The sequence below is a fragment of the Rhineura floridana genome, chromosome 1 (genome assembly GCF_030035675.1).
Source record: "Rhineura floridana isolate rRhiFlo1 chromosome 1, rRhiFlo1.hap2, whole genome shotgun sequence".
NCBI lineage: Eukaryota > Metazoa > Chordata > Lepidosauria > Squamata > Rhineuridae > Rhineura > Rhineura floridana.
The window spans coordinates 94,845,461-94,872,914 of record NC_084480.1 but is presented as its reverse complement, the minus strand read 5'-3'; the positions used below and the strand labels follow the sequence as shown (position 1 = coordinate 94,872,914).

General features: G+C 39.5%; 1 protein-coding gene across 7 annotated transcripts in view; it reads left to right on the top strand.

The window, feature by feature from the left end:
• AOPEP (aminopeptidase O (putative)) overlaps nt 1-27,454 on the top strand; it is a 303,566-nt gene that overhangs the window by 172,694 nt on the left and 103,418 nt on the right. For all 7 annotated transcript variants that reach the window (XM_061626523.1, XM_061626498.1, XM_061626526.1 and 4 more), the window contains 2 exons: nt 7,024-7,086; nt 7,743-7,826. In XM_061626523.1, coding sequence (XP_061482507.1) covers nt 7,024-7,086; nt 7,743-7,826 — 147 coding nt within the window. The remainder of the gene's footprint in view (nt 1-7,023; nt 7,087-7,742; nt 7,827-27,454) is intronic.

Here is a 27,454-nt window from a genome sequence, read left to right as displayed (position 1 = left end):
CTGTCTGGGTGTCCAATGCAATTTGTCCTATAACATGAATAAGGCTATTGGCATAAGACATCCTCATGATGGTTTTGTGTGAACTATGTAAGTATCCTGAATATATCTGAGTTAGTTTTTAAAGTTCTATGCTTGAACTGTGGAAAATTTTGCCTGCTGTAGTAGGGTGTAGAACCTGTGGCCCTCCAGATGTTGTAGACTACAATTTCCATTATCCCTAACCACTGGCCATGCTGGCTAACGCTGATGAGAATTTTTAGTCCAAGATAGAAAAAATAAACCCCAAATCAGTGCTTTAATTTAAAATGAATAGTTGATGGTACATTTTAAGACTGTCTAGTTGTCTAGTACTCAAAATAATTTTTCCTTTCACATTTGGGTTTAAGAATTACAGATTAAGAATATAAAAAACAGTCTTACAAGCTGTGTTCTTCACTTTTGTTGGGATACTGCAGATCTATGAAATAGATAATGCATCCTAAACTTTGAGGTGTTGGGTCTTCCTGTGGTGCAAGCACACAGACCTGTTTGATGTGATAACCCATCACATTTGCTGCTGCTCTTCAGTTGAAACTTGTGATCTTCCCAGAGGCATCTGGCTGACTGCTGTTCGAAGCAGAATACCACTAGATGGACTGTCTGGTCCAGCAGGGCAGTTCTTATGATTGGTGGATCCTCATATCAGTTCAAGAGCTTATACGTCCTTTTAGTTTCAAAGAGGCAACCAGCTGTTCCCTATTGTAAGTCTGCAGCATGCCTCTTGTATCTGCACAATGATCATTCTGCTATTTGTAGGACTAGAACTAAGCTAGTGAAAAGCAAAGCGATTCTACTAACCCCCAGGAGCGTGTTGTGAGACTGTAAACTTCTGGACCAGGATCATAACATCTTTGCCCTCTGAACAGCACAAATAAATGGATGTTGGCAATAGTAATGTGGGTAGTATAATATTTTCTGTAGCATTTTCCAAAATACACAGTGTTTTGCACACCTAATGTGCATATTTAGAACGCATCACATTTTGTTTGAAGTAAGGAACCCTAGTTCCTGCTTATCAGTCACTCTAGGGCAGTGGTTCTTAACTTTTTTTGGGTCATAGACCTCTTTGAGAATCTAATGAAAGCTGTGGACCCTCATAAATAAGTAAATTTATTTTACTGCATTGGAAATTGAATTTTTGTGTGCCTGGTTAACAGGTCCCCTGAAGCCCATCCATGGGGGTCTATGGACCGCAGGTTAAGAGTCCCTGCTCAGGGCCATTTACATGTTATCTGAACTGTGTTGAGCGCTACTTTTTTGGCTTCAGTACCACTGAGGTAATAATAAAAAAGATCAAACTGCAGCAGTGGGGACTAATTCCATGAGTGCCAATGTAGTGGTTAGGACTCACACATATGACCATCACCAACATAAATGGGTCATTTCAATGTCACAGAAAAGTAGTTTCCATGTAGCATGGATAACATGTATAAAGTTCACCTTCCAATCTGTGCAATTGGGTAAACTTGCTCAAGCCCACTTAGTGAGCTTCATGGTGGAGAGGGAATTTGAACCTGGGTCTCCAGCATTCACACTCAACACTCTAGCAAAGTATAGCTAGAATATACAAAGGGGGGGTTAGCTCATGATGGATACACTGTTGCTTTCGGATCTGAAAAAACCATCCTAGGTCCTGTCTCATTCATCAGTATATTCAACTTTTGTTTTAACATAAGAACATAAGAACATAAGAACATAAGAAAAGCCTGCTGGATCAGGCCAGTGGCCCATCTAGTCCAGCATCCTGTTCTCACAGTGGCCAACCAGGTGCCTGGGGGAAGCCCGCAAGCAGGACCCGAGTGCAAGAACACTCTCCCCTCCTGAGGCTTCCGGCAACTGGTTTTCAGAAGCATGCTGCCTCTGACTAGGGTGGCAGAGCACAGCCATTGTGGCTAGTAGCCATTGATAGCCCTGTCCTCCATGAATTTGTCTAATCTTCTTTTAAAGCCGTCCAAGCTGGTGGCCATTACTGCATCTTGTGGGAGCAAATTCCATAGTTTAACTATGTGCTGAGTAAAGAAGTACTTCCTTTTGTCTGTCCTGAATCTTCCAACATTCAGCTTCTTTGAATGTCCACAAGTTCTAGTATTATGAGAGAGGGAGAAGAACTTTTCTCTATCCACTTTCTCAATGCCATGCATAATTTTATACACTTCTTTCATGTCTCCTCTGACCCGCCTTTTCTCTAAACTAAAAAGCCCCAAATGCTGCAACCTTTCCTCGTAAGGGAGTCGCTCCATCCCCTTGATCATTCTGGTTGCCCTCTTCTGAACCTTTTCCAACTCTATAATATCCTTTTTGAGATGAGGCGACCAGAACTGTACACAGTATTCCAAATGCGGCCGCACCATAGATTTATACAACGGCATTATGATATCGGCTGTTTTATTTTCAATACCTTTCCTAATTATCGCTAGCATGGAATTTGCCTTTTTCACAGCTGCCGCACACTGGGTCGACATTTTCATCGTGCTGTCCACTACAACCCCGAGGTCTCTCTCCTGGTCGGTCACCGCCAGTTCAGACCCCATGAGCGTATATGTGAAATTAAGATTTTTTTGTTCCAATATGCATAATTTTACACTTGTTTATATTGAATTGCATTTGCCATTTTTCTGCCCATTCACTCAGTTTGGAGAGGTCTTTTTGGAGCTCTTCGCAATCCCTTTTTGTCTTAACAACCCTGAACAGCAGCAAACTTGGCCACTTCACTGCTCACTCCTAATTCTAGGTCATTAATGAACAAGTTGAAAAGTACAGGTCCCAATACCGATCCTTGAGGGACTCCACTTTCTACAGCCCTCCATTGGGAGAACTGTCCGTTTATTCCTACTCTCTGCTTTCTGCTTCTTAACCAATTCCTTATCCACAAGAGGACCTCTCCTCTTATTCCATGACTGCTAAGCTTCCTCAGAAGTCTTTGGTGAGGTACCTTGTCAAACGCTTTTTGAAAATCTAAGTACACTATGTCCACTGGATCACCTCTATCTATATGCTTGTTGACACTCTCAAAGAATTCTAATAGGTTACTGAGACAGGACTTTCCCTTGCAGAAGCCATGCTGGCTCTGCTTCAGCAAGGCTTGTTCTTCTATGTGCTTAGTTAATCTAGCTTTAATCATACTTTCTACCAGTTTTCCAGGGACAGAAGTTAAGCTAACTGGCCTGTAATTTCCGGGATCCCCTCTGGATCCCTTTTTGAAGATTGGCGTTACATTTGCCACTTTCCAGTCCTCAGGCACGGAGGAGGACCCAAGGGACAAGTTAAATATTTTAGTTAGCAGATCAGCAATTTCACCTTTGAGTTCTTTGAGAACTCTCGGGTGGATGCCATCCGGGCCCGGTGATTTGTCAGTTTTTATATTGTCCATTAAGCTTAGAACTTCCTCTCTCGTTACCACTATTTGTCTCAGTTCCTCAGAATCCCTTCCTGCAAATGTTAGTTCAGGTTCAGGGATCTGCCCTATATCTTCCACTGTGAAGACAGATGCAAAGAATTCATTTAGCTTCTCTGCACTCTCATCGTTCTTTAGTACACCTTTGACTCCCTTATCATCCAAGGGTCCAATTGTCTCCCTAGATGGTCTCCTGCTTTGAATGTATTTATAGAATTTTTTGCTGTTGGTTTTTATGTTCTTAGCAATGTGCTCCTCAAATTCTTTTTTAGCATCCCTTATTGTCTTCTTGCATTTCTTTTGCCAGAGTTTGTGTTCTTTTTTATTTTCTTCATTCGGACAAAACTTCCATTTTCTGAAGGAAGACTTTTTGCCTCTAAGAGCTTCCTTGACTTTGCTCGTTAACCATGCTGGCATCTTCTTGGCCCTGGCGGTACCTTTTCTGATCTGCGGTATGCACTCCAGTTGAGCTTCTAATATAGTGTTTTTAAACAACTTCCAAGCATTTTCGAGTGATGTGACATTGGTGTTCATTTAGGGTGCATTAGCATAGTTTGTTTTCTTAGTCTGGTGTGATTTCAGCAAAAGATTCGTGTTGGTAGTAGTGGCCAGCTCATGCATGCATGCTATTGGATGTCTTACTCTATTGGCTTTCATTACTTAATGCACACACATTCAGCTGTGAGATGACTCCATTGGAAAGTGTTGTATTGGAGGTGGTGGGAGGTGATATGAAAGTTCTTTTTGTGGTGCTTGATCTGTGATTATTTCATCCATAAAAGTCACCACCATGTAGTCATGAAGTGATGAACATACATGTGTGAACCCACACACAACAGAGTCTGTGTGGTGTAGTAGAAAAAGTTTATTTTTGGGACTGAGGGTCCCTGGTTTTAAATCCCTTCTAAGCCATGAAGTTCACTGGGTGATCTTGGGCTAGTAACTATTTTTCAACTTAAACGACCTCAAAGGGTTGATGTGAAGACAAAAGTGGAGAGAACACTATACGCTATCTTGAACTCCTTTGAGGAAGGATGGGATGAAACTGTTACAAATAAATAAAAACAAGCCTGCTCTAGGTTATCGGAAGATGCAGGAACATAAGGTAGGCTTGAAAAATTAGTTGACTTTGAAGCGTTCTTACTGCAGAGTTTAGTGGATATTGATGAACCTTTAGGCAAATTCCTCAGTGTGGCAGTTGCAAAAAGCTAGCCCTAGGTATAACGTTTGTGCCAAACATATACCTTTCAACACCCTTACCTTTGATTTATAGACTTTTTCCTACTAGCCTTTACCCGTGGAAGTGCATAATAGTTAACAAGTAGCAGCTTTCAGTTACTACTTAGTATCCTGTTATATTTGACAATAAAAAGCTGATATAAGATTTTCTTCTGAGATATCTCCATTAAGACATTCTTCTTTGAATAATATATTTCATGGTAGTGTTGCTTCTATTTAAAGCAAGAAGTTTGATCTTGGCTTTGATCCAAAGCTTTTGATCTTGAAAGAAGGTTACTGTGGTAATAAAGAAAAGGGCAGGACAGTATCTTTTTAAAAAGTAAAAGCACTAAAGTAAAAGAGGTGGTCAAGATTTAGTGTGCACTCATTCAACATACATTTGTTGTGGAATCTGTCTGCAGGAGAAAGTCTGCTTTGTCTTACTTTTCAAAAGCACAGATTTCTCTTTAGTCCTTTCAGGGAATTCATAAATGCACATATAATTTATGTATGCCAAGTACAATTATTCTGAAGTTGTTTTTCTTTGCACTTATAACTGGAAAACATGAAAGCATTGTCCTAAATGTCAAGTTTAACAGTCCAGCTCTTGGTTGCCAGTAACTTCCTATTATTAAAAGTCATCCAAGAAGCCACTGATTACAAGTAAATAACCATCAGTTTTCAAATGAGTATCCTGATCCTACACGTTGACTCCATAATACCAAGTTCAATTGTTTTTACTCCTAAGTAAGTGTGCATAGTGTAGGGTTGCATCTTTAAAACAAAGCACAGGCTTTGCTGAACTGAGGCCTGATGAAGGAGTCAGCTGTGGAATGCCCATGACTAATAGAAATGGCAAGATTCCAGCTGCAAAAAGCAAACTTAATGCTTGCTTTTAAGATGCACTTCAGAGTCTCCATGGGATTCATCCGATACAGTTTTGGATTCCATAGAAGGGGGGGGGTTTGGAGTTTTAAATTCTTATTTGCGATGCAATGTATTTCCAGCAATAACTTGGTCAGAAAGTTGATTAAAATACTTCTGGTTGGAATAGGCCAGTAATAGGTGGATAACCGGAGAAAATGCATTCTAATTCTAATTCTAATACAAAATTGAATGGTATAATATGAAATATCTGTTGCGTTTTTCTCCTCCCGCTGCTTCTGGGCCTCTCTTTTCCCACTCTTTATTTTCAGATTTTTTTTTTTTTTTAAATTTACATCCTGCCTTTCCTCCCAAAGGAGCCCAGGACAGCTTTACATGAAACATATAGTTATCTGTACAATTTATAGGAGCATATGATTTTTTAAAAAACGATGTTAGGTATCACATAAATTGGTATGGGCTGGACTAAATTACTTGCGAGAGACCTTACACTCATTTTGTCGTCGGGAAACGGAGACATTTACCCAGCGAAGGCCGCACTGTGTATTCTAGCGTATCATACTGACTCTCCTTAATACTCATATGCAAGCCAGACCCAACAACCTGTCGTTTGAACGCAGTTTTTGGGAAACTTCGGGGAGAAGAGGGTGAGCTGTTGTTTACACGGTACACTTTCAAATGGAACGTTTTACGCAAAGCAAGTTGCACTCGGCGTAGAGGAGACAGACAGACAGACAGACGCTATAATATTTAAATAGTGACGTTAGCTGTGACTGCCGAGCGAGCGGTTCAAAAGCAGTCCCTCCTTTACCTTTTGGCGACAGCTGAACAAAGCCGATCGGTCTGTATCCCCTTAAGGCAAGCTCCTCCTCTCTTCTGATCTCGGAGGCTGGAACACGAGGACGGGAGGAGGGGGTCCCCTTCACTCTTAGGTGTTTCGTTTCCTAAGGAGGTCCCTTCTGTTGTGTTGCAAAAAGAGGCACGGGGGCACTCGCCCTTTCCAGCCCGTGGATGCATCGAGAAGGGGCGTCAATAATCATTCCTTAAAACAAGAAGCGTCGGCCAGTTCCGCCAGCAAAAGTGCTGCATCCAGGGCAAATACAAACAGATCCCCACCGCGTGTGCAAATAGGAAAAAGAAGCGCCAAACGAAGCGTCGAGGAGTTGCTGGTCGAGTCAAGGTAGTGCTTTCTTGCACATCCTCTTAATGAAAAAGAAAAGCGAGAGAGCGATGGGCTAGGCTAGGACTTGGTAAATGTTTCGATGAGAAGGACTAAATAGCCCTATTCCCGAGGTTTTGCGGCACGGAGGTAAATAAGGAAGCGGAGAGGTGAAAGTTTTGCAGATCTGGAAGCCTTCTAAGAAAGTTTGTGCATCCGATCTTGGGGATTTTGGAGGCGAGGGGCAAAGAGAGAGCGGATCGTATCTCCCAAGCGAGCTGCAATCTAGAAAACCTCAGTAAACTTGCACTTTGTCTTCCCCATTTAGTCTTTGCTGGAGGAGAGTCAGGCTTGGCAGGATTGTCCACTAGTCCAGCAAGTGAAGGAAGAGGTAATTATAGAATTTTCTACGTTTACTGTTGTTTTTCCTATCAGCGCTTGCAAGTCTGCTTTTTATACAGAAAAGTGCCACTTAAAAACCTGCTGTTTGTTTATATTATGTTAATTCTGATCGATAAATAAAAGTATGGCTTAGTAAATCTGTTACTTGAGGCTGAAGATATGAAGAATGGGCAGCAGAGACTTGTCTGCTGTTGTTTTTTTAAAGCATCCCCACCCGAAGACACTACTTAGAAAGTCCCATTGAAGTCGGTGGGACCTACTTCCTAGTACTTGTTTTTAGAATTTTGTGGTTATGCAAGTTTTCTAAACTGTTTTGATATAACCTGGATTTTCTTTATGTTTCAAAAAGAGTGCTGCTGCTGTTGTCTAGATCTGAGCAACACACACAATCGCCTACATTAAGGTGGGTGGTGGGGATCTTCTTTTGACCAGGCACAATGGCTAAATAGATTACCCAAGAACGTGATATTGTAGACTGGAAAAATGTTTTTCACCACGCCACACACACATTTCCCCCCTTATTTTCTTTTTCCAGTGAAGCAATGGAAAAATGTGTCTTGAGTCTGTTTATAGTTTCTTACTCACGCTGAGTAGTTGCACTCAAGTTGCGTATTCTTAAAAAAGCTCTATGGTTTTGACCTGTAGGTCATAAAATGGATTCAAGTAAATCAGAAAGCCAGAAAAAGCAGCAAAAGGAAAAGGCGATGTGAGGAAGCTGCTTTCCAAAAGGTATGGGCTCCTAAGCAATTATCTTTTCTAAATAATGGCTCGAGAAGTTAAAAGTGAGAAGCTTTCAAATGATATGGAAACAGCACGACATAGTTTGTGTAAGCATTTACTGAGTGAAGGATCATGTTGTCTAGCAAGATTCCCATGTAATACAATTGGATAAAGTGCACTCATACACATTGTGCTGACCTGGTGGAGTGAAGAGAGTTTGAGATAGATTTTACAGAAAATAAAATAGCACCTTCTCAAACATTTATTATTGTCTCTTTGTACACATTAATAAAATGTTTCTGTCTTGGAAGACAAGCCTGGTTAAAGTCTTAGTGCCACAGAAATGGAGAATGTATAAAATAAGTATGTTACAGGGTGCAAGATGGACAGAAATTATTTATGGTTACATGTATAGTTTTAAGGGGTTCCACAGGTAGGCTACTATCCATTTACTGCTTCTGTCTAAATCCATAAAAATAATGACTGGGTGTTACATGTGAGCAGTACTTGGCAGATTGTGCACTCAAAATTTAGTAGGAGTTGAGGAAAGCATGTATTTATTGTCCTCGCATGTATTTGGTTGTTGCTGCTGCTGCTGCTGTTTTTGTTATGGTTTAAATATAGTTTCCTGTTGCAAAAAATTCTATTGCCACATGTATGTTGAGTTGTACTGTATGCCAGCCCTGATATTAGCTATGGTTGGCCTAGTCCATCACCAGTTAAATAGAAATATTTGGATTTAAGGTGGTTTACAGCACAATACCATGTGGAACGCTTCTCCCGCTATGAACCGACCCGCTCACTTCGCTCAGCGTCTAAGGCCCTCCTCCGGGTACCAACCCATCGGGAAGCCCGGAGGACAGTTACTCGATCTAGGGCCTTTTCTGTAGTGGCCCCCGAATTGTGGAATAGCCTCCCCGAAGAAATACGCCTGGCGCCGACGCTTCTATCTTTTCGGCGCCAGGTTAAGACCTGGCTATGCTCCCAGGCATTTTAAAGCGTTTAATGTTACAATTTTAAATCTCTTTGTTTCAGTTTATTTATTGTGATATTTTGTATTTCTGTATTTTTAATCTTTTGTACACCGCCCAGAGAGCTATTTGCTATGGGCGGTTTAAAAATGAAATTAAATAAATTAATTAAATAAATAAATAAATATACTCAGATGTAAATCTCACTCTTCAGTGAGGTTTACTTCCTGGTCCCAGTCCCATTGAGGTAAGTGTGGCTGACAGTCTTATTCTAGACACGTTTGCATCTAAGTAAGTCTCATTGATTTTTCTGCACACTGAAGGTGTATCTGACTGATTCTTCAGCAATCTCATCTTCCCCCCTGCTCCATCTCTCACCCCATTCTGGGTCCTTTGACCCTTAGGGGAAGTTTTTCGGTGAGAGGGCATGCCTGGAGAAGAGGGGGTGGGAAAGTCAGTTTCTACTCACCTTCTTCTGCCATCACTTTTCTGGATCCAAGCAAAGTGCTGTGGCTTAACTGTCTTGTGAATTAGGCTATTGTACAATGTGAATTGGTAAGTCACTATCTTGTCATCTGTTGAATAGTTTAAAACAAAACTGCTTCTCACATGTCTTTGCAGTAAATAAGCAATGTTGAAACATGTTAGAACTGCTATAAAACTATTTTTTTCTTTCTGGAAAAGCTTTTGGAATTTCTTTTTTTAAAAAAAACCCTTACTGTTTGGGAAGGATTAAAAAAGGCAATGTGTTACTTTGCAGCTTTGACAGTACTTCTAGAAAGTCTGATGAATCATCACTGGTTTTGTGGCCAAGTTCTTGCTGATAATATGGCTGCCAACTCCTGAGTTATATTGCCTTAGTATGGGCATTACTGTATTTGACAAATGTCTGCAGATAGTACAGCTTCATATGGTGTGATGGTGGGAGAATTGGAGAATGAAAGAATTGGGGAAATGGCTAATTTTAGTTCAGTTTCATCATAAAAGATGTGAGGAGCCTCTGATTCCCAATCAGTTTATTAATATTAAATTGCAGTCTGCCAGGATATTACTTGTTTAGCATATACGCAGAAATGGATTCGCATTTCCAAGGCGGGATTTAATTTCTTCAACTAAAGGTTGCTTTTGCCTGCTAAAGCATATGTTACTATAAACAAATTTGTTTTCTAAGATGCCAGAGCACTTTTTGTACAGATAAAATTAATAAAATAGTATAATTATTGCAGCAAACACTAACGAGAAGCAACAAATGCTTCATCAACTTCTAGAATAAGATGTTACACATGGTATTTCAATGCACTGTTGACTTCTGTATATGTTCTTCCTTGTCACAATAAGACAATAGAAAATGTTCAATTTTTTTGTATGCTGGAATGCATATCTGCTGGAATTCTCATCAACCACTGTTTTTAATGTCTGAATACTTGAAGTGGCTATGGAATCTACAGTTCACAAACTTCACCAAGTTTGCAAATTCTAAGCGGGATGTGCATTTTTACTCTGATCCATGAACAGCTTTCCTGCTTCATTTAGGCTGAAATCCTAACTCCACTTACCTTGGAGTAAGTCCCATTTAATCCCAATGAATAGACGTTGTTAGGATTGCACTTTAAGGCATTCAGGTGCCCCACATGATTGTTAACGGCAGATATTATTGGTTGCCATTTTGTAAACTAGCTGCTTTAAGTGGGAGAGGGTTTTTTTTTAAATGGAATAATTTGTATTGCATCGTGAGCACTATGATTTAAGCAGTGTGTGCTCTAAACCATATATTCGGTGCCCAGGGAGAATGATCCTAATTTCTTTATATAAGAATTTGTATCCTGCTTTTTCATCTGAAAATGGAGTTGACAAAAGTAGCTTAAAAAATTCACTAAAACACAAGGCCTGCAATAAAAATGAACAATTATGTTTTTTAAAAAATACAAACAAGTGACAGTGGAATATTTAAACTAAGTCCTTTTGTATTCTGTCTGACTGAACTCTCCCCATCATGCATACTTCCTTTATAATTATGACAAGATAATCACATTTCCTTGACTGAATGAATTATTTTTGCCATTACTAACCTGTGTGAGACACCATGAAATCAAAGCAGTCGCTCATGCGTTTTGAGCTTGAAGTCTGTCTATCTCTCAGATAACTGTTTTCTTTCTGTGGAACAAAAGGTATTCCATTGTGGAAACAGTTTTGCAACAACTGGGTATGTGGTTACACTTGAATAAATTACACTTTTCAACAATAAAACTTCTTTTTAAAAAACAAGCTTTAAAGATAGAAGTCATAGTTTATCTTTAATGGACGCAAAGCAACATAACAAGCAGTTATAGATAACAGACAACTCTTGAATAACTAAAGGTCTCAACCTTGCCTTTCTAAATTTTTAATTTTACCTCTTTTATTTATTTATTGTTCGTTTTGCTGCCCTATTTCTTGCTCCACCCAAGGTCCTGCCTCAGAATTTTATTTCCTTTTGCCTCTCACACAGTGATCATTTTATTTTACCCTCTTTTTCTTCTCCCTTTGATTTGATTTTTTCTCTAATTTTTAAAGCTCTTTTTATTAGTTGTGCCTTTCCTCCCTTTCATTTTGTTCCTACTGCTCGAATCTAATCTCCCTGTTTAAATGTATCTGCTCTCTTTTCCCCACAGGTTGTCTTTTTGTCATCATTTTTTTCATACATAGTCTGATACTTCCCAATTTTTCCATTTTGTTCTTTCCCCCTTTTAATTTCTCTCCACAACTAGTTATAGAGAAAAACGTAGTACAGTTTTGAGAGCCTACATAGGCTGAGGAGGTAGGTTATAAAATTAACAAGTAAATAAATAAAATTATTAAACTCCTTCTGGGAGGATATAAATATTTAATTAATTAATAAATATCACAAATTGAAATCAGATGAATAGTTTGTAAATAATATTTATTTAAAACTTTGAGTGGTCAGATGAATTACCTATGTACAAAAAGAGGTGTTATTAATGAATGTAAGAAAAGCATTCTAGGAAGGTCTGATGGGTATATTATGAGATTAATTACCCTTGAAAGAACAACATGGAGGACTTCTAAGGCTGTAGAATATGTGATTAGCCATGAACCTAAAATGTTCATCAAATAAAGAAATTTTCTGTTTAGAAATATGAAACATAAAGAATGGGAGAAGTTAATATGCTGTATACTTAATAGATAGATACTGCATGCTACACAATCTCCAGATTATATATTCAATACAGAGTAGATTTTTAAGCCATTTTATATCTAATTCATGTGGCATTTAAAATATGATACTTAATTTAATTTCTTTATTTAGACAAAAAGTTTATTATTATATTCATATGATATTGGTTAAATATGTTGGTATTCAGTTGCTCATGTTTTGAAATTAGCTCATTAGTTTAAAAAATCATATAAAGAAGCCGTTCAGGAAGACCCTAGGAGGAGAAGTTCCCAGCAAGTATCTCAACTACAGTTCAGAAATACTGCTTGGCATGGCCATCTTGAGTCTGTATCCCTTCAGAATGCATTTGATAGCATTCTGAATGCAGTTGATTTTTTGGCCGGCTTAAAAACAACAACAAATCTCTTTCCACATCAGAGAAAAGATAAGGCTAGAGTTTTTTTCCTGTTATGCCAGCTTTCCACAGGCAGACAGGTTTTGATAGGGAGAAGCATTCAACCATGCACCTCCTCATCTGTAGTCTGTAGTAGTACTAGTAGTAGGTGGCTGTTCCATATTATAAATAACAATGTGTAGGTTGGCTCAGAGTTGCGCTTAGTTCCTTCAAAATTGCACCAATCCAGTAACATGGAAGAGCAAGGCATTGTATATGAGCATACATGTATGCATAAACAGAGCTATGGTTTCCATGTCGAGGGAAGTAATAGTCCCACTATATTCTGCATTGGTCAGGCCTCATCTGGAATACTGTGTTCAGTTCTGGGCACCTCATTTTAAGAAAGATGTAGACAAGTTAGAGCAGATCCAGAAGAGGGCGACGAGGATGATAGCCGGTATGGAGAACAAGTCTTATGAGGAAAGGTTGAAGGAACTTGGCATGTTCAGTCTGGTGAAGAGAAGGCTGAGGGGTGACATGATTGCACTCTTTAAGTACCTGAAGGGCTGTCACATAGAGGAGGGTACAGATTTGTTCTCTGCTGCCCCAGAGGGTAGAACTAGGTCTAATGGTTTTAAGTTGCAGGAGCATAGATTCAGATTGGACATTAGAAGGAACATTTTGACAGTAAGGGCGGTTCGGCAATGGAACCGACTGCCTAGGGAGGTGGTGGGATCCCCTTCACTGGATGTCTTCAAGCAGAGGCTGGACAGCTATCTGCGGGAGATGCTCTAGCTGTGGATTTCCTGCTGTGAGCAGGGGGTTGGACTTGATGGCCTACAAGGCCCCTTCCAATTCTATGATTCTATGAAAGATTTAACACCAGGCTGGCAATAAATATGGATCCATAGGATTGGAAATTGATCCTGTTTCTTTATTCACTTCAGTTTGTTTTACACTATATCTGACTTTCTGTTGCATTTAAAGGTACATCACACTGTTACAGCCCTTAAGAAAACAAGTCCCAAATTTATACATTGTACTTAATGGCATCATTAGCAGAATGATTTCTACAACTATACAGTTTGAACATTTTGGGCTATTATTGGAATATGTTCTGTTATGTATGTATGCGCGTATGTATGCACATACATAAATATACATACGCATATGCATAAATTTCTTACACAGATCTGAGATTACCATTTTTTAATTTAGAAAAATACAAACCAACATGGCCATGTATTGGAAGTACATAGAATTACATCCCTTAATTAGTGTGGTTCGTTGCCAGCAGCCATTTCCCTCCTGCACAGTGAAAGATTAAGGCCACCTAATGTAAAACACAAGTTTGCCAAGGAAAGAAAGACAACAGAAGTGTTGTGTCTTTTATTTGAAGGAAAAATTAACCACACTGTTGCAATACAGCCTTTTTATTTGGTGGTTCCTCCCCTTTGAGGCATTTTAATGAATTACATTTATATGAAACCATGCAAAACTATTAATCATATGCACAATTGTCCCCTAATACTGTTACATATAAGGATGCTTGGAAGTTTCATATCTGCAAATAGCTGTTCTAGGAGACCTATTCTTGGATAATGCCTTTACGTCTAAACTCACATTTGTTTTTATAAAACTTTTGAGATGTTGCTGCCCCTTAGGTTGGTGTAGAGTTTCACATAAGTGGAGAGAAAGAGAGAAGATGCCAGGAAGGGGAAAGAACCACACATGGCCTTTACAGAGGATTTTAATTGGTCATGTAAGCTACAAAGGTGAGAGAATGTGTTGCTAGCAGTGGGGAATTAATTCACCTCCATGACTACCAGCCATGGGTAGTTCTGTAGGTTATTGTGTCAGTATTAAGGCTCTTCCAGAATTTTAGATTGGGCTTCCTCCCTCTTTCTGGCTTAGGAAGGCAGTATTGATTCAGGGCAGTATTGGGTCAGGGCAACATTGTGATCATGGTCTTGAGGACTAGGCTTTATTATTGTAGTTCATGTCTCATTTATTGCAGTGTTTTATTGAACTGTCTTCAACAGGACTGCTATGATAGATTGGGGGATGTGTCCATACAGTGTCCGGAAACAATCTAAATGTGATGAGCTGTATTCATGCTTTCTAAAAAACATTATAAATTATATTGCTAGTAAATCCTTGGGCCTTTTATCTGGTTGTATTCCAGTTTTAACCAAATGGCATTTTAATTGTAGCTCAGAATTAATTTCTATGGGTACTTCTGCACTAGCTATTTTGAGGTGGAATTTCCGCCCTTTGCTGTGTAAAAAGTGAGTGAAAATTGACATGTTGGAAGATGTACCTCCTGAAGCATAGAAAGTTATGTACCTTACAGTGGGAGAACAAAGCGCAGGCAGTACTAAAAAACCTTGCTGTGGAATCACCAATAGTTTGCATATAAAGCTCAGACACATTCCCCAAATGCTGCATCGACACGCATTCATAAAGAGGGCCTGTTTTAATTCTGGATATGAAGAAGTTGGTGCCAATAGATATTTATAGTTTAGGCTGCGATACAGAAATGGGTAACCTTTGGCCCTCCAGATGTTGATGGAAAACAACTCCCATCATCCCAATTGTTGACCATGCTGACTGGGCCTGATAGAAGTTCTGGAGGGCCACAGATTTTACCTAGGGAGGTGGTTGGCTTTCTAACTGGAGGCGTTCAAGAGGCAGCTGGACAGGCACCTGTTGGGTATGCACTGAACAGGGGGTTGGATTCAGTGGTCTTATAGGCCCCTTCCAACTCTCCGAGTCTATGATTCTAAGATTCTCCATCCTCTCTCTATGTAGTATCTGGAGGGCCACAGATTCTCCATTCTTGCTGTATGGATCAGTGCCAAATTGAAACCAGCATGGTTGATGACAAAGGACAGTTATGGTCTGGCAGTTAAGGGCAAAAGTTGAGGAGCCCAGGTTGGCAAATTCTGGAGAAAGGAGACTGGTTAAAAATAGCACAGCCTAACACCACACTTTGTTACAATAAAAGTATCAAACACTTCTGGAAGCCAGTATGCTACCTCTTGCTGTCCTTCCTTCCTCACTAATTTGAATTAAAGCTGATTATAATAAGGTGACTGTGGCCTAGGATTATTACCTCCCAATTCACATATAATGAGATGCTCATCTAAAAGTACTGTAGCAGGACCATGCTGAAGTAGAGTGCTTCTAGATGGGAGCTTATTGTGGAATCAGTGCCATTCACACTTCGAAGAATTGTTGCATGATCCAGTAAATGCATGATGTTGTTGTCATCAAAATGCCAGCCTGTACTTTTTATCCATTTAATCTGGATTTATCCGTTCCATGGAAAATCCAATATGTAATTTAAGATATTATACATCACAGTTTGCACTGGTGTGCATTTCTTCTGATGGACAGTTTGCAGTACAAATGTGCCTATTTCTACTGAAGGTCACATGCGGAAAGCACATCTGAATTTCAGCAACCTGCTTCAAAGGAATTGTTCTTTCAGAATCTCCACACATTATTTCTGGAGGAGTATCTCAGAGATTGTGACTTTCAAAATGAAATAATATAGAAGTCTTACACATCACCACCTACCCCCATTGCCTCCAAATCAAACAACAGATTAAAAATCACTTTCGTGCAAGACCTCAACATCATCATTATTTTAAAAAAAAAAATGGAAATGCATATCCTTCCCAAAAAGCACAACCCTCCATTTTGCCTAATGTGAAAAAGATGATGTGTAGAAACTAACATGCCAGTCACACACACATAAGAACCAGGTCTGAAGACCCAATCGCAATATAAACCCCCATTCTTTCCCTGCATGTATTCTTTTCCCAGTTGTTGCCATGTGAAACTAAATTCCTGCATGAATGAGGCTAGATAGTTAGACAGCTGCTAGCAATCTAAGCTGGAAACTGGGCTACCCAAAGTGCTCCCTGTTTTCAGAGATCCCACAGCCATATCTTATATCCAGAACAGAAGACAAACAGATTTCCCTCCCCCGCTTTCTCTCTTCCCCTTCTTTGGGCTATGGAAGTGGAAATGTGCTACTTAGGCCCAACTCATAATACCCTTCCCCAATTGTCAACCGTGCTGATTTTAATACAGCACTAGCTCTGTCAGTCTACCACTCCCAGCTCTTCTGTGTTTAGAATCTATAAGTTGTAATGATTCGTCAATGAAAATCTCCATAGGATATATCTGACTTCTCCATCCATCAAACCTATATGCTTGGTGCGTGATATACTTTTTATTTGAAAGAGAAATAATACTAAAGAGTACTATTACACTTTCCCACATTGTGTTTTTTTTTCTGGGAGGGAGGATGAAAGGGAGATAATAACATTTTGGACTTCCAATCTGTGTTGTATATCTTGTACATCAGTTATTGCCTGCAAATATCCCATATAGGAATTTCTTTGAAGCGTTCTTTTACAATGGAAGTTGTGCAATTCCAGTGATCTAGCTGGATTGTAGATGAACTTTTCATTTGTTGCCAATCAGGGGAGCATTCTTAGAATTATTTTTTAGATTTTATAAAAAGTCCATTTTAATTTTCTTATGAACTAGTAAGCTGAAAAGCATTTAGCTTGCTACGTCTCTGACTGATACCAGGATCCTACGTAAAGTAAACTTTACGTCTGTCTTGGAACTAGGTTTTTACTTCTGAGGTTGCTGTGTTGCAACTCTTGAATCAGGAAGATCAGAAATAGTTCCTTCCTTCCTTGTTTACATTCAGTTAGTGTTCTGTCCTAGATCTGTGGGGTCTTTCTCTCTCTCTCCCACCTTCCCCACTTCAATTTGGTGTAATTTGTGCATTAAATTATATTTCATAATCATGCTGTGTGTTTACTAAGGTAATTTTATTATAGAAAAAATGTGGCCTTGAAATTAAGAGGCAAAGCAAGATGTGAGTCTCTAGCAAATATGTCATTAGTGGTCAGGCATTCTTTATCAGCCTTTTTCTTTCACAAATAACAGACATTGGGACCATGATCTGCATCAGGCACCTAGCATGAGGAGTAAGGGGACTTTAGCCCTTTGTACCCAGTGCAATCTTGATCTGGATTGGCCTCTCCACACCCGTTATTTGAAGGGGCGAGGGAGATCTCATTTAATGTAATAGAAGGCACGGGGGGAATTCATATTGGGGCCACAGTGAAGGGCAAAGAGTTAAAACCTCCTGCAACTCTCCATGCCAGGGACCTCCCATGCCTACTACAAACCCTGCACTTAAGAGCAAACAATCTGATTGATGTAATGTGTAATTTAGCCCTGAATTAAATATATTGCTGTTGATTTATTGAATTACAACTCAAATGCCCTTGACAAAGCCAGCCCAAGACATCGTGAGACAGAAAATCTAAGTAATGCCCCTTTGTAGTGGTTAATAATAATAAAAATAAAAATACCAACCCTTGTGTGCACTTAAGAAAAAGCATGTGGCAAAGTTCTTTCTTTTTTTTTTAATAATTTTTATTCAAATTTTTCAAAAGACAAACAAAACAAAGTCAAACAACAAAAACATAACAATACAACAAAAGAAAAAAATAAAATAGTTGACTTCCGATTTGTCGCAGATCAGCTATAAGTATATAATATATATCAAACCTGTCCCTTAATATATACATACAGGATCACTTTTCTCCATAGGCTATCTTAGTTAATCGTCAAATCCCAATATCATCATTTTATTTTGATCTTTCAACAAAAAGTCTAAGAGAGGCTTCCATTCCTTAAGAAATGTGTCTGTCGATTTTTCTCTAAGTAAACATGTCAATTTATCCATCTCTACTAAGTCCATTAATTTCAATAGCCATTCTTCCGTTGTTGGTGTTGATTCCATTTTCCACTTTTGTGCATATAATAATCTTGCTGCCGTAATCATATATAATATTATTCTTCCATATTTCTTTTCTATTTGTTTATCCATAAAACCCAATAAAAAAAATTCTGGTTTTGACTGAATATTATCTTTAGAATTTTTTGCATCATCCTACCTATCTGTGCCCAAAATGATTTTGCCTTTTTACACAGCCACCACATATGATAAAATGATCCTTCTTGTTGTTTACATTTCCAACAAACATTAGAAACATTACTATACATTTTTGACAACTTTTCTGGAGTCATGTACCAACGATACATCATTTTATAGAAATTTTCTTTAAGATTATAGCATAATGTAAATCTCAAGCCTTTTTTCCACATATTTTCCCATTGATCCATTTGTCTGTTATAACCAAATTTTTTTGCCCACTTTACCATACACTCTTTTACTTGTTCTTCTTCCATATCCATTTTCAGCAAGAGTTTATACATTTTCGCAATTGTATTTTCATTATTTGCACACAAACCTATTTCAAAATCAGATTTACTTATTTCAAACCCATACATTTTCTTGTCCATTTTATATCTTTCTAACAATTGTAAATAGGCAAACTATTGAGAACTATATCCTTCCTTTATCAGTTGTTCTCTCTCTTTCATTATATATTCTCCATGTACATTTTCTAATAGTTCTTGATAAGTTAACCATTTCTCTTTTCCAGCCATTTCTCTTCTGTAAAACGCTTCTTGACTTGAGACACATAATGGTATTTTCGAATAAAACCTTGGTTTATATCTATTCCATATTTTCAACAGAGGACGTCTTATAAAATGATTATTAAAGTCTACATTTACTTTTACTTTGTCATACCATAGATATCCATGCCATCCCCACTTCAGGTTATGGCCCTCCAAATCCAATAGTCTTTTATTCCTCAATAAAATCCATTCCTTTATCCAGACTAAACAGCAGGCAGCAAAATAAAGTCTCAGATTTGGTAATCCCAGTCCTCCTCTTTCTTTGGCGTCTTGTAGTAATTTAAATTTAACTCTTGGTTTTTTTTCCTTGCCATACAAATTTAGAAATATCTTTTTGCCATTGTTTAAAAGGTAAATCAGAGGATATTACAGGTATTGTTTGAAACAAAAACATCATTCTCAGTAATACATTCATTTTTATCACAGATATTCCACCCATTAATGACAATTGTAGTTTATCCCATTTTAGCAGATCTTTCTTAATCTCTGTCCATAATTTTTCATAATTATTATGAAACAACTTTGAATTTTTATTTGTCATAATGATACCTAAATATTTCAACTTTTTCTCTATTGTAAAATCTGTCTTGTCCATTAACTCTTTCTGTTCCCTTAAAGTTAAATTTTTCACCAACATCTTTGTTTTTTGATTGTTGATCTTAAATCCTGCTAACGGTCCAAATTCTTTTAATTTGTCCATCAATACATTAATTCCTTCCAAAGGGTTTTCTAATACAATTATCAAATCATCAGCAAATGCTCTCAGTTTATATTCTTCTTTTTTTATCTTTAATCCCGAAATCCTTTTATCTTGCCTTATATCTCTAAGCAGCACTTCTAAGACCAGAATAAATAGAAGAGGAGATAATGGACATCCCTGTCTTGTACCCTTTTGTATTTCACATGAATCCGTTAAATCTCCATTAACAATTATCTGAGCCTTCTGAGATGTATAAATCGATCTAATCCATTTTATAAAATTGTCTCCAAAATCCATTTGCTCCAAAACCTGAAACATAAATTTCCAATTCAAATTATCAAATGCTTTCTCAGCATCTAAGAAAATCAAAGCTGCTTGTTTATCATTTCGTTGTTCTAAATATTCCAACACATTCAAGACATTCCTGACGTTGTGACGTAATTGTCTTTTAGGTAAAAACCCCGATTGATCTTCCTGGATAAATTGTTGCAATATTGTTTTCATTCTTTCAGCCAAAATCGTTGTAAAAATTTTATAGTCATTATTCAATAGAGATATCGGCCGATAATTTTTTGTTTTAGTTAAATCTTGCTCCTCTTTAGGTATTAATGTTATGTTAGCATTTTTCCAACTATCCGGTATCTTTCCCTCTTGCAAAATAGAATTCATTGTATACTGTAAAGGTAGTAAGAGTTCTTCCTCCAAACATTTATAGTACACTGCAGATAACCCATCTGGTCCTGGCGCCTTTCCTAATTTAATTTTGTTTATAGCTTCAGATATCTCTCTTGACGTGATAGGGCCATTAATAGCTTGTCTCTGAAAGTCTGTAATTTTAGGCAAATTCTGTTTAGATATATACTCTTCTATTTTTTCAGATGGGATTTCCTGACACTTGTACAATGTTGAATAATATTGATGAAAAATCTTTTTGATTTTTACATTATCTGTCAGCATCTCATCTCCTTCTTGTATCTTTAAAATAATATTTTTTGACGTTCTTTTCTTAATTTATATGCTAACCATTTCCCCGGTTTATTTGCAAATTCAAAAGTCCTTTGTTTAGCAAAATTTAGTTTCCTTTCAATTTCTCTAAGTTCTTTCTGATCTATATCATTTCAGACTGCAGGTGAGGGGACTGCAGGCCTGAATGCTTCCCTGCGTAACCCTGTGCATGGAATTTTGTGTGATTTCCAAAATGGTACAGTTCAGTAGTTTTGAATCAGCTCTGAATTTCTCTTAACACCCGTTTTCAAAATGTCTCTTAGATCCTGATGATTTGATGGAATGTCCCAGTGAAATTGTATGCTATAGTTTGATTGTTTGCAGATCTTGGCCGTGTCTAAGAACTGTTTGTAACATGGTTGTGGAACCAGTGGCCCTGTCTGCAATTCCCATCATACTAGACTGGCATGCTAGCTTGAGTTTGAAGACAGTTACAGTCCAACAACATCTGGAGAGCCACAGATTTCTCATCTCTGGTTTACATCAGCCTATCTTAAAATAGGGCGACTTACTCTAACCTGTTTGTTCCCTTCTATCAAGAAAGCAGTGCATACTATTTCCCTGGCAGCTTGTTTCATTTCCCACTCATTCGTACTGTTGTAAAAGATTCCCCTTTACCCAGTCACAAACCTTAATATGCTATTTGGAAGTCAATGTAAATTTACACAATGACTGTGACATGATGTGTGAAAACAGCCATTTGGGCTCTACAGACAGCTTGTGAATACTTCAACACACAACACTTTTTAATGGAAGTGGTTCGCACATTCATTCAGTAATTGAATAACTTGATACTGAGTGATTGGACATGTGTGATATAGGTTCCCAAATCTAGTTGAATGAACATTGCGCATAGCTCTTTTTCCTCTCTGTGCAGGCAAATGTAAGGGTTTCTTATGACTGATTTATTAAAGTTAAAGGCTGGATTTGGGCCTATTCATATGGAGATGAAATCTCAACCAGGTCATCTATGTTAGGAGGCAAGACTAGAAAGACAAATCTGATTGGGTGAGGGTGTGTGGCTCATATCCTTATGATGATTACTGGAATATAATGCAAGTACTCTTGGATGAAACAGATTATCTTGACCGATCCCAGTCTGGGTTCAGGCCTGGTTATGGGACTGAATCGGCCTTGGTCGCCCTGATGGATGATCTTTATCAGGAGAAGGACAGGGGGAGTGCGACCCTGTTATTCTTACTTGATCTCTCAGCGGCTTTTGATACCATTGACCATGGTATCCTTCTGGGCTGACTTGATGAGATGGGTATTGGAGGCACTGTTTTACCGTGGTTCTGATCCTATCTCCAGGGTCATTCTCAGAGAATAGCATTGGGTGACTGTCTTTTGCCCCCCTGGCAGTTGTGCTGTGGGGTGCTGCAGGGTACCATCTTGTCCCCCCTGCTGTTTAACATCTATGTGAAGCCCTTGGGAGCAGTCATCAGGAGCTTTGGGGCGAGGTGTCAGCAGTATGCTGATGATACCCAGCTCTATTTCTCCATAACATCTGAATCAGGAGAGGCCGTGCAAGCCCTGGACGGGTGCCTGGACTCGGTGGTGGGCTGGATGAGGGCCAATAAACTGAGTCTGAATCCTAGCAAGACGGAGGCGCTGTGGGTTGGTGGTTCCCGAGTTCAGATAATTGGTCAGTTGCCTTCTTTGGATGGGGTTGTACTCCCTCTGAAAGAGCAGGTCCATATCCTTGGGGTGCTCCTGGATCCATCTTTGTTGGTAGAGGCCCAGGTGACCTCAGTGGCTAGGAGTGCCTTTTACCAGCTTCGGCTGGTGAGACATCTGCAGCTGTTTCTGGACCGGGATAGCCTGACTACTGTTGTCTACGCATTGGTAGCCTCTAGGCTGGATTACTGTAATGCACTCTATGTGGGGCTGCCCTTGAGGTTGGTCTAGAAGCTGCAGCTGGTGCAAAATGTGGCGGCGAGACTGCTCACTGGAGCAGTATATCGCCAACATGTCACCCCGCTACTGAAAGAATTGCACTGGCTGCCCATTCGCTACCGGGCCAAGTTCAAGGTTCTAGTTTTGGCGTACAAAGCCCTATACAGCTCAGGACCAGGATACCTGAAAGACCATCTTATCCCTTACATACTCAGTCAATCACTGCGCTCTGCAGGTGAGGGCCTTCTGCAGATACCATCTTATCAGAAGGTTCGTTCTGTACAATATAGGAAACGGACCTTTAGTGTGGCAGCACCTACCCTGTGGAATTCCCTCCCTTTGAATATTAGGCAGGCGCCATCTCTGCTATCTTTTCGGCGCCTTTTGAAGACTTTTCTTTTTCAACAAGCCTTTTAGGTTGAGAGCTATCCCAGTCTGTGTCTGTGTCAGAATTGCTTGATATGTTTTTTAATAATGTTTTTAACCCTTTTAAAAAAGTTTTTAAAATGTTTTTAATGCTGTTTTGTCTTAATGTGTTTTAAGATTTGTTTTTATGATGTTTTGAAGTGTTTTTGCTGCCTTGTTTGCCGCCCTGGGCTGCAAATAATAATAATAATATCAATTATATCATTTTTAGAAAATACAATTAAGTGGTGAAATGGGGAGTTCCCAATAGCTAGCAGAACAAAAATTAATTACATTTCCAAATCTTCCTGTGTGTTGACTTAGAGAGATAATGAGACCAGAACGTGGGGGTGGAAAGTAAGGCAAAGCATTGGTTTTTCTTTGTATGTCTACGTATTCTACTAGGATCACATCTTTTCTTATCTTAGTGTTAAAAGTGAATTCTTTATTGGATTTCTGAAAAAAGTAGAGCATTGAAACCATGTGGATTCAAGTTACAGGTAAGAAGCATTTTGGCAGCTTGCTTATGTTGTATTGTTGTTGATTCTGGGAGATTTGAAGACAGAAAGGGAAAGGAGAGAATGTGTATGTAATGCTAAATATGCCCTTACAAGGCTATCCCTGATAGTCTAGAAGCTAGTATAGTGAATGTGGCCTTTTTCCAGTTCGTTTAATTTATTGCCATCTTGGCTTAGTTGGAACAATGGGAGTGAACTAGGATGGATTCCCCCCTCCACTGCTGTTCATTTTGAAATTATTGGCAAAGATTTTACAGTAATCCAACTGAGTGTCTCTAAGGAGTTGAGCAGAATTCTGACATTCATATTAAATTAGGCATAGTTATGAGGCAGGAATCATTTGAAGGTTTTGTGCAAAATGTTACTAATGGAGCACACAAATGGGATGCAAAACATTCCCACGTGATTTTCTGGGAGTGGTGTAGAGGATGGGTGGCTGAAATGTAGCCATATTAGAAAAGGCTTTGCTTGTGGAATGTGCTAAAGGAGTTTTATACGAAGCTAAGGATTTCTAATACAATTTTAACCAAGTTTTTAACTTTCTGACACTGATTGGAAATCGTTAAATCACCTACTCTTGGAGCTTTCTACAGAATTGTTTTTGCATAGAGACAAAGACATTAAAAAATACATTGATGATGATTATTTATGTTTGTTATTTATGTTCTATTAATGTAACCATTGGGTACAATTTTTAATTAGCGTACAGTATTCTCTCCCCTCTGCACTGTTAATATGTTTATAGTAACTTTGTGCTGTGCAGAGGATGGGGCGAATTAAGGTGTTCATATCCATCACTCCTATTATCCCTTCCCTACTTCTCTGATTAACTGTGAATCGGAATTCAGGTGCTCTCTGTCATTTCTCATTCACATCTCCCTTCAGCCCTGTGACTCTTTGTAGTCATGTGAGCCATGCCCATGTTTCCCATATTTCATTCAGAGCTGGCCTGTATATTCTTACTGTACTACCATCATGACCGATGTCGGCACCCAGTGTCTCTGGGTAGCTCTTGAGCCCCCCGCAGGGTCCACTGACAATGCCTGCCTTGATGCTTGGAATAGTGCTGGGCAGCTAGTTATAGCCACCATTTTAATTTTCCCAGTGCCCCCTATATAGTGTTCGTCCAGAGCATTTATATATCAGCTAGATTAAGCCACCCCAAAACAGCTTGGAGGCTATCTGCCACCTAGTAAGTCTGTCATGGCTCACTAACAGAGGAGAAGGAACTACAGACCAGTCAGGCTAGCATCAATCCCTGGAAAAACTCTGGAGCAGATTATAAAGCTGTCAATGTGTAAGCACCTTGAAAACAATGCAGTGATTACTAGGAGCCAACATGGATTTATGAAGAACAAATCCTGCCAAACTAATCGTACTTCATTTTTTGATCAGGTAACCTCCCTTGTAGACTGTGGGAATGCTGTGGACATAATATATCTCAACTTCAGTAAAGCTTTTGACAAAGTGCCGCATGATTTTCTGATTAGCAAGCTAGCTAAATGTGGGCTGGATGGAACAACTATCAGGTGGATCCACAGTTGGCTCCAGAATCGTACTCAGAGTGCTTATCAATGGTTCCTTCTCAAACTAGGTGGAAGTAACAAGTGGGGTACGACAGGGCTCAGTCCTGGGCCAAGTGCTCTTCAATATTTTTATTAACGACTTGGATGAGGAGGTACAGAGCATGCTTATCAAATTTGGAGATGATACAAAATTGGGGGGCACAACTAATACCCTGGAAGGCAGAAACAAAATTGAAAGGGACCTTGATAGGCTGGAGCATTGGGCTGAAAACAACAGAATGAAATTCAACAGGGATAAATGCAAAGTTCTACACTTAGGAAAAAGAAACCAAATGCACAGTTACAAGGTGGGAGATACTTGGCTCAGCTATATGACATGTGAGAAGGATCTTGGAATTGTCATTGATTACAAGATGAATATGAGTGAACAGTGCGATGTGGCTGCACAAAAGGCAAATGCTATATTAGGCTGTATTAACAGAAGTATAGTTTCCAAATCGTGTGAAGTATTAGTTCCCCTCTATTCAGCACTGGTTAGACCTCATCTTGAATAATGCGTCCAGTTCTGGTCTCCGCACTTCAAGAAGGATGCAGACAAACTGGAACAGGTTCAGAGGAGGGCAACAAGGGTGATCAGGGGACTGGAAACAAAGCTCTATGAGGAGAGATTGAAAGAACTGGGCATGCTTAGCCTTGAGAAGAGAAGAGTGAGGGGAGATATGATAGCACTCTTCAAGTATGTGAAAGGTTTCCACACAGAGGAGGGCTGGGATCTCTTCTCGATCGTCCCAGAGTGCAGGACACGGAATAATGTGCTCAAGTTGCAGGAAGCCAGATTTCGTCTAGACATCAGAAAAACTTCCTAACTGTTAGAGCCATACGACAATGGAACCAATTACCTAGGGAGGTGGTGGACTATCCGACACTGAAGGCATTCAAGAGGCAGCTGGACAGCCATCTGTCGGGAATGCTTTGATTTGGATTCCTGCATTGAGCAGGGGGTTGGACTTGATGACCTTAGATGGCCCACGAGCTAGAGGGAACCTCAGCTGACAAAGTGTCAAGGCCCCAGCAGACAAAGCGTCAAGGCGAGTTAAGCAGCAGAGCGAAAAGAGGGTAAGTAGCTCCCATTTATTCCATTATTGAATTGAATTAAAACAGCTTAGAGCAATAAGTAATAAGGGCAGCCTAAGGTCACCCTGAGCTAGGAGCCAAATCCTGAAAGAACCTATATGTTAGGAGACAGATCCTAGGAGAAGGAAGCCTATAGAAAGCTAGTTTTCAACACCACCCTAGCAGGAAAGCTGCAGGGGACACTGTAAACAAGGCTAAATTCCAGTCAGAGAGAAGGGGGAAAAGGAAACTCCACCAATACATACAGGGAGAGAGTCATCTCGGTCCTTGCTAAAAAGGGCAGCTTTAGCCTCAAACACAACCACAAGCTCTGTTTCCCTAGGTTAATGAAAGGTCAGGCTGTTCTAGGTGGGGGGGAAAAAAAGACTCACCTGGAAGTCACAGCCCCTCGCTTAGATTAAAAGCAGCCAAAAGCTAGTCTAGTTTGTCCAGGCCAGAGTGCAAGGCACCACTTAAAGCTACAGGGGAACTTGCACTGATAAAAGTGGTTGTTGCCAGCAAATAAAATAAACATAGAGTAAAAGCTAGTTAACCTTTCTTAGTACCACTAGTCAAAGTCATTCAACAGCCCCATCCCTCACTAAGGAAGGAAGCCTGCCTTCCTGCCTTCAAAGGAAGGAAGCCTGAGATAATCCTAAGGAGTTAAGCCCCAGCTGATAGTTGAGCCATCAGCCTCAATTAACACATCATTGGCTGGCAGCAGTAGCTGGGAGGGACCAGCCACACATATAAATTCGGAGCACCCTAGCGAGGGAGCCTGCTCCACGAGCTAGAGGGAGCCCCAGCTGACGAAGCGTCAAGGCGAGTTAAGCAGCAGAGCCAGTTCGGCAGCAGGGCGAGGAGGCCAGGGCCCACCACTCTGCCCGTCTGTTCCCTGACCTCAACTACACCGCAGTTTCCAACCCATTGACGTATTATTATTATTATTATTTATTGCAGTTTTAGACCGCCCTATAGCAACAGGCTCTCAGGGCGGTGTACAACAGGATAAAAACACATTTAAAACCAGCGAATGTGACTACAACATATAAATATAAAACACATTAAAAACAGATTAAGACAAAATTAATAAAAATTACAATTAATTAACTATAACATTAAAATTAAAACAAGACTAAAATGCCTGGGCAAAGAGGTAGGTCTTTACCTGGCACCGAAAGGATATCAAAGAAGGCGCCAGGCGTATCTCGTCAGGGAGGGCATTCCATAATTCGGGGGCCACCACCGAGAAGGCCCTAGATCTCGTTATTGCTCTCCGGGCCTCCTTGTGAGTTGGAACCCGGAGAAGGGCCTTCGACGTCGAGCGCAGCGAACGGGTAGGTTCATAGTGGGAGAGGCGTTCCATCAGG